The sequence below is a fragment of the Amphiura filiformis genome, chromosome 7, assembly GCF_039555335.1.
Source record: "Amphiura filiformis chromosome 7, Afil_fr2py, whole genome shotgun sequence".
Lineage (NCBI taxonomy): Eukaryota > Metazoa > Echinodermata > Ophiuroidea > Amphilepidida > Amphiuridae > Amphiura > Amphiura filiformis.
The window spans coordinates 58,362,334-58,374,878 of NC_092634.1; the positions used below are offsets into that span (position 1 = coordinate 58,362,334).

Genomic DNA, 12,545 nt, shown 5'->3' on the forward strand with positions numbered 1-12,545 from the left:
AATAATCAGTCCCAGAACAAAATTTACTGACATGATCATGTTCTGTCTGGCCTGAACTGTATTCCCTTTAAAATCTTGATGTCAAACTGGACAAAAGTAGCATATGGAAACACTTCACAGCTTTTTAATCCATTATTCGTACTGCATGAATCACTCTATTGTGGCCCATCCTTCAGATACAGTTTTGACAGGTCTTTTTGTCTACCTCTGTTTGTAAACAGACAAGGACAACAATTGTCAACCAAGCTGAATAGAAAAGTAACACCTATACACTAAAGCGCCATTGTCGGCTACTTCGCAGGCATGCTCCCCCCCACAGTGTCATCGCCTCGATATCTTCATGGCAGAAATCGCCATGGTAGGGAACCTTTGGACTAGAGAGTTGTCACCTACATTGTAGGGGCATGACATTTTTAAAGCATTCCCTCAACATACTCAAGCTGGTGATTGAGTATGTTATATTACTCTCCCATTTTATATTCCATTCCTTTGTTATGTTAGTTTACTTAGTGATGTACACACTTGTAATTACATGTACTCCTCCGATCATACTGGACCAAATAATCCCACCCACCCTCCTATTAGCTTGAAGGGTAAAATCAGTTAACTTAAATTTGTCAAAGATACTTTATGCTACTGACAGTCGATTTTCAGTTTCTTGTCACAATTGAGGTCTTTTTTTTTTTTTTGATTTGATTTGATTTGTTCGGGTTTTGACAACCCTGGATAACCCAAGAAAGCCCCTATTGAAGCTTATTTCCATTGGGGTCCATCTGAACACCGGGACGGGTTGGGAACAGTCAGGGGTTAACACCCTACTCTTTTCGAAACTGGCTGCGAGATACATGTACAGGTATGACTCTCTGCACACGGGACCGACGGCTTAACGTCGCCTCCGAAAGACGGAGTACTTTCATGATTCATTTACCCAATTCTAAATGAACCATGGGAGAGCGGAAGTCTGAATTTAATCTACAGATGTTGCCAATTAATTTCAGACTTTTTTTTTCAAAGTCAATATCCCAGCAAATCACCACCGCCGGGAATTGAACCCGGGACCTCATGCACTAAAGGCAAGTACCCTAACCATTGCGCCACGCTCTCCCTTTTTCATTATTTCGGTAACTGTTATTTTATGGCCAAACATGAGTGGCAGATACATTGTTGTTCACCGCTTATTCACTCAAAGATGTTTAGCCCAAGTAGATTTAAAAGTAACTTACAACAAGTACATTGTAAGATCAAAATAGATATTATCAGTTTTCTTCTTTTTGTTATTATTTTTCTTACTTATTGTGTATGTGATTTAGGTCCAGTATTTAAGTGTATAGTTTTGTGTGTGTTTTGACAAATGCTGTGTTGTCCATTCTCTGCTGCAGTTTGGGTGTCTACAATGTAACAGCAATTTTTTGTTCAAATGATTTGCTTTGTTTTGAGGCTTTGTTTTCCTTCTTGGCATTTTGGCACCTTTCTTGGGGAAAAAAGTGTCTTTTTGACAATAATGCAACCGTGTTTTTTTATTGAGAAATCCAAGAAATATCCTGTTTTCAGCATCAATGGAAGAGTGATAGTTGTTAGCACCTGAATTCAACAACCTTGTCTGTCCATAAGCAGATTCAAGCAAGTCATTCCCCAACATAATTGAAATTGAATTTCCATATGGGTATATATATCGACACCATTTCTGCCCTTTGATTTCACATGTTTCATTCGTTAGATATGCTTACTTAAGGAATTAATGGGGCTGAACCATAAGAGGGAAAAAAACCGCTGGCAGCCCTGTCTCGCAGGTATTAACGTGGCTCATTTTTACATTTCAGTGTACATGTATAACACTGATATTTATGTTGGCCAATATACCAAGGAAACAGGCATTTTTTGTGATTATATATTGGAATGTTTTACAGCATTAACCCTAACCTCCGGAGGAAAAATCAGTGGAAAAACTGGGTTTTTAGGTCTCACAGCTTTTGTGGGTGGAGGTATTTGGAAGAAGAAAAGAACAGGCCTGGAAAAATGTGGAAAGTGGGAAACTCCTTCCTGGGAAATTTGGAAGTTTGGAGGGAAATTAAGGTCCTTAAACAAAGGAATGCATAAGAATTTGGAGGGAAATTTTGATCATCTTCCAGGGAAATTTCCATTTTTTCCAGCCCTGGAAAAGAAGATGAAGAGGAAGGATGTTGTGGTCCTTTCTGCCTTGTTTTGAACCACCGACCCCTCAGGTTTGGAGAACCCTGACCAAGATAGCGTGCCATTCTCTTTCCATACAGGCCAGCATGCTTATATAGCTTTTAGCCTGGCTTGAGCATTTTGTTTGCGCCTGGTCCCATCAGGACCCAAGCGTGTCTCCACACAGTGCGACCGTTTAAACAAACAAACAACCTTTTTGTGCCTATATTAGGTCCCATTCTTGCGCAATCACACCCTTGGCATTCTTGGGACGCTAACATATTTGTTGGTGCTCTTGTGTTTTATTATAGCACTCAGGGTGGTTAGGGTTAAAGTTAGCCGAGAGTTTTTCATGCGCTTGATTTCAGAGGGGCGTAAGTTCATAACAGAAACAGCCATGCAGAAAATGAACAAGCGTACCGGGGCGTAGGCCTACTTACAATAGAATATCGATCCACGGTCAAAGACATGAAAAGGCTATGAAACTTGGCTTAGCTCGTGTCCGGAGCTCGGATGCCGGGGTGTGGCACAAGCCGTTTTGCAATTTTCACAAGGATTTTATAAATTTTAAAATTGATTGGGGCACTTCGTCAAGCTACGCCCTGGAAAATGTGTTGATTTTGAATTTATATCCTTGATATCTTTGATGAAATCAATGCTGCTATTCCCCTGATTACAATGTAAGGGTAGGCAACAACAACAATATCAAAAAGCAATTATTTGTAAATCGAATTTGGGATGAAAATCAACAAGACAGACTTAGCAGGCCTACAAATTTCTGAATTATATAAAGTGAAAAACAATCAATCACGATTCACTGCACTCAGCGAATCAATCAAATAAAACTAAAAAGAAAGGAGCAAGAAAGAATAAAGAAATAGTGAAAAAGGGAAAGAAAGAAAGAGAAAGAAAAAGAAGGAAAAAGAAAGAAAGAAAGAAATGAAAAAAAAAGAAATGAAAAAAGAAAGGGAGAAAGAAAAGAGGAAAGAAAGGAAGTAAAAAAATGAGAAAAGAGAAAAAAAAGAAAATTCAGCCACACGGAGACTCGAACCCACAAAAATAGTTCATATTAGATTCCCAGTCCAACGCTCTATCCACTCGGCCATAGATCAACTTACGCTATTGACTGTTCTCAAAGCGGATGATATAACTATAACATGATAGCAATTACATGATTACAATCGCGTCCGCATTATGGCTCTTAGAATAAACACGCATGTCGGCGCTGAAATTTTGAACGAACTGATGGAGGAAAACCTCGTTTTTGCAAAACTAGCTTCAATTTGGAGTGAAAATCAAATGGAATAGCAATTGGCAGAATGTTGAGAAATAATGTAGGTATTCAGATGTCTAAATTAACGCCTCGTAATCAAGATATCGATAATTAGACAAACCAGCTTTTTCTCAAGCAATTTCTCCAAAATTTTCCCCAAAACGGGCTTTTAAAATTTAATCGGTACTGTATTTGGTTCTTCCCCATGGCAACATTATTTCTTTGATCGATTTGTAATACAATACTGAAAAAGAAGAAAACAATCACTCGGTGTGGATTTATACGGGCGCACATTTGAAAAAAAACCTCATGGAACGTGTTTTTGATCTTGTGAACATGGTGGGTAAAAATGCTTTAAACGAAGGATTTTCAAATTTATTCTAATAATTTGTATATAACACACACAAAAATGTTAAGCTACATCCAATGCACCAACATTTCACTCGCTGCGATATTTGATTACTGAGAAAACTCTGTTTTAGAGAACAACTTTATACGTCTTTTATACGTTTTTTATACGTCTCTTTGTGTAACCTTAATGCATAAGATTGATATAATCCCTACTCCAGGGTCTATGATGTAGCAATATTTATGTGACTGGCAATGGGTGACTCCATTTGAAATCCACACCCCCTGTGTGGGAGATGAAGGTCATGTCTTCCATAGGGGTGTACGTATTTTAACCAGAAGAGCCAATACAATGCATCCGACTTTAAGTGTAGTTCATTGTATACGCATCATTTGGAAGGTAATTTTCGTGAGGGTTTTATTTTTGCAAATTTCGCGATTAGAGCTCCAACCGAGAGATCACCTCGCGAATGCTTTAATGTATACTGGGCCAATAAAGTATCCTTACACTTGGAAAAATAATCACAATTTTAAAACTGAACAATATTGGGGGAAATTTATTTTTTTAATAGATGCACTATTTAATTCTGCACATTATGATACCACATTGAATCCAATGTGATGTCATACAAGCAATTGAATAGGTGAAGGAATTAGATAGTGTATGTTAAGAAAACAAATTTACCCCAATATTGTTCAGTTTGGAAATTGTGAATATTTTTCCAAGTGTAAGGATACTTTATTGGTGCAGTATATTACAAGTATAGGGAAGGACCGGGCAATCACGAAAATAACATTTGCGAAAATGTGTCTCTCACTCCAACTCGCGAAAATAACTGTACGCGAAAATTACCCCTTATACAGTATCAAATGGCGGTGATTGATGGTAAAAGGATCAAATGGTAATTGGCCAATAAACTGTATAGAATTTATGTATGAGTGATGTAATAGGCAATATCTGTGCTATCTAATCCAATCTAATCTAATCTAATCTAATCTAATCTAATCTAACCTAATCATTTCTTATTATATTTTGCAGATCCAATTGTGCGTCACCATCATCTGCCACCCCCTCCCCCACCACACCCCTTCCCACCCCCTCCCCCACCACCCCTCTTCTCCCAGTTGGTAATGCACTGAAGACAACAGTGAGCAGCGAAACTACCAAACCTGCTGGCACTCCATCCTCCTCCTCCTCCTCTCCCAACCCCCCTCTCCCTTCCACCTCCCAACAACACCAACACAAGAGGACCCCCTCCCCTAAGAAACCCACCAGAACCCCCATGCCGGTTGTTGATGGGGCTGAAGAAGAGAAGGGGGTGCATCGGCGGCCCCCTTTATCCCTCATTGACCTTGGATTTTTGACTGAGGATGAACGAGGAACTATACTTGAGGTTTTGAAACGTGATGAAGATCTGCGAAAATCCGAGGAAGTCCGTGTCAAGTGAGTATTACTTTTTCTACCTTTTTAAATCACATTTATCATTTACTATATGCATAAGAATTATAATTTAATAACTTCCACATTAATCAAACTGTTTGTATAAGTTTTGTTTCCATTTGCCGGTTTGTGTGAACAGTTATTCTTGTTATTACATAAAACTATACATGTGTAAAGTAGTGTTTTGTTGAATATATTTGACATGTTTTATGATATACTTACAATTCGAGGGATTAGAGCCAGAACTAGCTATGTCCATTTGTTTTCTCAATAACATGTTACTCATTTCGGTAACAAATGGACAGTTAATTCTGCCCTCCATAAGAAAATGTTTGACTTTGGGCTATATGCATGGTTACTTGCGTATAACTAACTGTTCAAGTAACCATGCATATAGCCCAAAGTCACTTGCATTTATTATGGAGGGCATAATTAAGCGTACATTTGTTGCTGAAATGAGTAACATGTTATTGAGAAAACAAATGTACATAGCTAGTTCTGCATGGCTCTAAGACCTCGATTATTACTATTGTTCACAATAATGCACTATACTAACCATATGAAGTTTTGATTTTGCTGTGTATATACATGTACAACAACCACAACAGATTAATTGAGTAGAGCAAAGTACACTGATCAATATGCCTTTTGTTTGGAGTCAATCAGACATACGGTTTTCAAAATATATCAATTTATATTTTCTTTGTATCTTATTGTTTTTATCAATAATCAATAAAGTTAATGAGCTAAAATGACTGGAGAAGCTCATTTACATATAAATTTTGCCAATATTTTGCTAAAATCCATGCATAAATATTCACGGTACTTTTATTTTGCATACTTTTGCCTGAAACTTGGTCAAAGTGTTTCTAATATGTTCTAATGTATTATATAGTGAAGCTGCCCCTAATTTGCATATTTGCATAATTAATTAGCATTTATGCAAATTAGCTCATTAATTATGCAAATATGCAAATTAGAGGGCGGCTTCACTATATAATACATTAGGACATATTAGAAACACTTTGACCAAGTTTCAGGGCAAAATTATGTAAAATAAAAGTACCCTGAACATTTATGCATTGATTTTAGCAGAATATTGGCTAAAATTACATATTCATGAGCCTTTGCAGTCATTTTAGCTCATTAACTACATTGATTATTGACAAAAACAATAGGATACAAAGAAAAAAAAAATTTAAAACATGCTCAAAGCATTTTCTAATTTCTAGAAAATGCATCCAATACCACCTTAACACTTGAAGCATAAATTTATGTACTTATTTCACTCCCTTTTTCCAGAAGTTTGATTCCAAACCATGTTTTGACGTGTTTTTTTTTCACAGGACAGTGAGGACATAAAGTAGTGCTTCAACCATATTATTTTTGTGTGTCATAATTGTACATACTTATAGGCTTGGGCGATTCACCAGGGAAGTGTAATCGATTATCACCATGTCAACTATCATGCTTTTGAGTTCTACACCACGATCGAAATGATCGCAACACAGTCCCATATTTTAATTAGCCTTTTTGAAGCATGGCATACACAACAGGAGGGGAGTATTCAATATGGGTAAACCCACCAAATTCAGGGGCGGATTTAGAGGGGGGCGTACCCGACGCGTACCCCTCTATTTTTTTTGCAGATCGGCACCTAACTCGGTGTATTTTTGCAGAGCGGCGCCTGACTTTGTGTGGGCGCCACGCCGCCCCCTCTATTGAAAATTCCTAGATCCGCCCCTGAAATTCAAAAGCCTTTTAAACCCATTTTGTGCAGCACCATCCTGTTGTGTCCGCCATAAAAGGCTAATAGTTTTACAATCTTAATGAATGGAGACATTCAACATTTTAATATTATACAATATGACCATCACCATTAATTATATTTTGACATCCCCGCCAAATTATTCTAATACAAAATTGATTTCTAATTTGTCAAGTAATTTTGTATGAACTTGACATTGTCACAGTGTACACAGCTCACCCAGTCATCAAGGAAATTGAATCAGTTCTTGACCAAAATCAATTTGAATATTTTAATAGATTTTCTTGCTGATTTCACATGTCATAATATGATGAAACTGGCATCACAATTGGACTTGATAACACACAATTAGAGTTGCAAGTGACCCATCATCACACATGGTTAATTAGGTTTTAGATTATTGATCTATTGAATACAGTGTGTGTTCACCTTTTCATCATCATTTATTCATTATTATATATGTTGACCTTTATGAAATCATTTTGACCTGATTTCTGGCCCCAGGTGATTTTTTTAATGGACATACTTTTTTGTAGGCACGTAAGTGACAAAAAAAACCCTGTTCTACAGGCCTAACGACCCTGGCAAATTTGTATTTTGGGAACATTTATTTAGAATGTATACAACCATTTTTTTGTCAGCTATATGCTAGTGGCAAAATAGAAGGGTAACAAGTGCCTTTCTTGGACTCAGGCAATTTTCAAAATAATAAAAATGATAATAATCCCACCTGTAACATATTATTTCAAATGTCCCGGGGAACTCACATAAATGATCTGTATGCATGTGTGACCAAAAAAACAAGGAAAAGGGGGTGTTTTTTTAGGCAAGGCAAGTTACGCGAGTGGCGCATTTAGGGTCTAAAAAACACTGATTTTCAAGAATAAGGGTAGTTTCTGATACTGAATAACTTGTTTTAGGGTACCTTTTCAAATTTTTGGTCCAAAAAGGGTACATTTTTTCATTTTTACTAGCCAAAAAACTCATTGGGGTATATTTTATATTAAATTACCTTATTAAAGGAAATCTGTACCATAAACTAATCAATGGCTATATAGTTGCAGTAATAATAAAAACGACAAACAGTAAAAGTCCCAAGCTTATATACGTACAAATAAAGGAGAAATTCTTAATTCCTTACGACGACCAACAGTCATTTTGCAATTCATGGCGGCGCCATATTGATACCGATGTATTTTTTATTACGCTGTAACGGTACCCTGATATTGAAACCAGCGAAATCCGTGCCACCAGCACTCGCGCTCGTGAACTTTGGTGACACGAAGCGAATACTACCAAAGTTCAGATTCAACATTCGTTCAAAAAAAAAACGCGACAATTTTTACTTATAAAATTAAAGAAGAAAAAAAAAAAATATATATAAGTAATATTTATGATCAACAATGTCTTTTGAGAACGAAAAGTAAAAATAGCACAAAAAACCAAAATTCGCGGTGGGGTCGCGAATGCCATAGCAACATACGCTCGCCGTGGGTCTGTGTGAAAGGTTACGCTACTGCTTGTGGCAGAAGCAGCTATCATGGCGGCTTCCATGAATCGCAGTAACGAAGGATTAAAAGTGCTTTTTCTTTGTTAGGAATATTCCGAAATTCATATAGACCGTCTGGTATGTTTAATTTAGGGGTATATAACTATATTAGCCATTGATTAGTTTATGGTACAGATAAGGGACTAAATTTGCTGGTAGGGTAAAACTCGTTTAGGGGGTGTTTAAAGAAAATTTGGTCACACATGCGTACTCTATCATACTTTAGTGGCCCCCTGGGTTAAATGTCCAGTTGAAAGTAGTTACGTGGACAGTTGCTGGCACCAGGAATGATCAATGGAAACCAGGAAGACTCAAATGGATTTGCAACCAACAGTGATCAATCACAGACCCTATGAACCAGAAATGATCAATACTTTTAAAATATGAAATGATTGATATGCACACTGCTGTACTGTTGATGTGTCACCTATTTAGAGAATAAACGATATCAATTTTTGTCATTTAATATTTGAGTTATTTTGAGTTGATGATGTCTGCACGCACTATGATAAAATATTGAACCTGCCTGTCGATCATCAATCACACAGTAGAGGATAGTCAGTGGCGCATACCTGCCATTTACTCCGATTTTCGCGGAGTCACTCCGACTTTCTGAGTTTTAAACCCCTGAAAATCGGAGTGCAAAAAATTTAAAATTTTAAAAATTTGTTTGAATTTGATTTCATTTCTTTTCCAAAGTTTTCGGCGACTTTGGAGAACCACTAGACCTATTCTGAAGTGCTAGGATCATTCACAGTTAATTTTTTTTTAAATGGAAAAAAATTACAGTTTGTTATCCTTAATATGCAAACCATTAACTAATGTTTACCTCTTCATCTAGCACATATTATAAATGCATGGAAAACCAATGCATTTATTGGGTTTTTTTGCCTCAAAAGTGGGGGGTGAGCAAGAAAAATATTGGAAAGAATATTGCCCCCCCATAGCACCGCCACCATACCTGCCAACATTGAAAACCTAGAAAACAAGAGTCCATGGCGATAGATAAAAATGTTATAAAAAAGAGGATGGTAGGATCACAAAATACTCCTTTAAGTCCTTAATCTGCCCTTTACTTCCTTGATAGGATTTTAAATATTGCAAGTGCAAATGAATGAGTGATACATAGATCTATTTACTCACACTTGGAATATTGTATCTAATGAGTAGATGTCTGTATATTGGCCATGTAGACAAAGGAAAACATGATCTGTTGTGAAATGCTGGAGGCATTTTGTCCTTTTCAAATGCGATATCTGCATGTTCTCACATGAAAGTAGCATACTTCAATGCCAACCGCACCTCTTTATCTAGTAAATAATAACTAGCGACTTCTATTACCGGAGAGGTTCTTACTTTGTCTGCGTGGTTTTAGATTTCTTAGTTGTCTATTATTTGATACGTGTCCATGCAGTCAACTGATTCACATGATATCTAGAGTGTTGTCAATTGAATTTAGCAGAACAAAATTAGAAATGTCTAGACAGTGTTGCCAGATTGTGCTGTAATCCACACAATTGGGAACCTTTAGTCATCACTATCATTGTCATCTTTTTCTGCCTCAATATTATCATCATCATTTTCAACACATCATCATTGTCCAGTGTCTTTTTCATTGTCATTGTTATCATTGCCAGAGTCTGCGGCAGCAGCATCATCATTAGCATCAGCAGCAGCAGCTGAAACATGCATTCTTCTCCTCCCCCTATTCTTTCGTTCACCTTTTGACCATAAATTGATATGGTTCTAGGCATAGGCCCATAAATGCAACAGCAGCAGTAGATATATGCCTCATGTATCAAAGACAAAGTATATGACTGCTACTTCTATCATCCAACACTTCCAAGTCTATGATGAACCCATCAATCATGTGATCTCCAAAATGGCATGTGCTGCAAGCGACATACACAAGATACCGTAAAACCCTGTCTACAAGCATATATGTTTTTTTTTATGAAAGCTTAACTAATACTAATTAGGCGTATATATACCAATACAATAGATTGGTCTTACAATAATACTTGTTTTTATATGCTTGAATCTGTAATTTATTTGTTCAAACTCTATAATGGCGCCTGGAATAATTTAGCTTTCATCAGAAGCACTCTATATGCTTGTAGACGGGGTTTTACGGTATTAGCATGGTTGGCTTTTTGGAAGCTGGAGAAGTTATCTGCAAAATTACTTGCATGACCATTCTCCTCTATGGTTGTGAATCCTGGCTGCTAGCACAGGAGAGATTGTCTCAAACACCAGCACATATGCCACTGCGTAAAGGAATCACCATACATCTGAGATTCCTAGGGCACATCCTTTGTCTACCAGAGGAGAAGCCTACTCAAAGATACATACATGTATGCTCTCTACATACCATACCAAAACATCTGCTATGTAAATAGACGAATCCATATTCACGCATTCCTACACCTCAATGGCAGCCATTACTGGGTCCCCCCTTACATGTAGGTCTACTCCACCTAAAATGTGAAATGATGTGGCCTTGGCGGGGATATTAAACTGCATTCCATCACCCATGTAGACAAAAGAATGATGAAAGTTTACAACACAATACAATTCAACATCGATTTTTAGGCGGATTTAATCCACCCAATCGGGCAGTAACAACACCAGTTTGGTGCAGACGGGACCCAGTAATGGCCGACTGAATTCTGACCATCACTTGGCTCGTTGGATTCGTCTATATCCAATGTGTGCTAGGTTATGAGGAAGGCACAATTCAAGCAGAACAGATGGCTGCACTTACCAAAGATAGCTGTGCATTTGGAAATCTTGTAGTTGCCTGCACTGCAGCCAAAGGATGATGATGATGATAATTATGGTATTCTTATTAGGCAGGTGTCATGATGCAGCTGCATCTTTGCAAACAATCTTTACCTAGATCTTTAATTTTGATAGTATTTTTTATTTGAGTCTTGGCGCATCCAAGTTTTCTTGACTGATTTATATCCAGATTCCGGAACCGATGCTGCCAACAGCGTATATTTACTAGAAAGTCACAGGTATTAAGCTAGTATGAAGCATCGCTGCAGGCAGCATCAAATTTCTTATCCTGCACTTCAAAGTCCTCTTTAAAGCGAACATTTTAAAAGAAAGAAATCTGATTCACCAAACACAAAAAAGGAGAATTTTTCAAACCACTTGTTCGCAAAATTAAGAAAGGGTGTTCTTCATGAAATACAAATCACATGCATAATCATCATAGATTGTTTATTCTTCATTTGCAAATCCCATGCTTAAGGGTATATGAGGTATTGTTGGTTGAAGCAGCCAAAAAAAATTAATTTTCATTATCCGAATCAATATACTATTGAAAAATAACACTTTGGTGTTTTGCAAAAGTTCATTCTACAAATTAAATCATATACTTTGAAAACTTGCTTAATTTATTAATATTGTTGTTAAATTAGTTATGTACATTTTACAAAAGTGTTGTTGTTTCAGCCCTCTTTACAACATAACTCAAGAACCACAGGACCTATAAAAGTATATCTGTGATATTTGAATTTTTCTACACGCTTGCTATGAATTGAGCAATGCAATTTTTGCTAAAGTTCACTATCATTCGCAAGATGCTGTGAACTACTTTTTTTCACATCTCAGTTTCAGTATTCCGTTTGACGCACATTAAATCATATCACATCAGTTATGCATACACTTGCTGGTGCCTAGTAGAAGTATCCTTTGCATTTTATTGAAAAAAAGAAAAGGTGATGGATACACTACATGGCTGGCTCTCATCAATATTTTTATTTTCTAATTTATTGATAAGCCATTACTCAGTGAAAGGTGTACATCTAGAACTTTGCACTGTGTATACTGCCAAATGTTTCCTATAGATGGGGATGGTACATGTACACCCCTTTTTTCGTACATCCTTGTGTCACAATTGCGAGTTCAAACCATATCTTGCCTTTAAAATAGTACTCAATAAAAGCATATATCAAAAGCATTATGTAAACTTCACATGGAACTATTC

At 36.9% G+C, this 12,545-nt stretch overlaps 1 protein-coding gene across 4 annotated transcripts in view; it reads left to right on the top strand.

Annotated features, from left to right (window-relative positions):
- LOC140157401 (uncharacterized) overlaps positions 1-12,545 on the top strand; it is a 289,061-nt gene that overhangs the window by 95,900 nt on the left and 180,616 nt on the right. For all 4 annotated transcript variants that reach the window (XM_072180584.1, XM_072180585.1, XM_072180583.1 and 1 more), the window contains exon 4: positions 4,830-5,234. In XM_072180584.1, the coding sequence (XP_072036685.1) occupies positions 4,830-5,234 (405 nt within the window). The remainder of the gene's footprint in view (positions 1-4,829; positions 5,235-12,545) is intronic.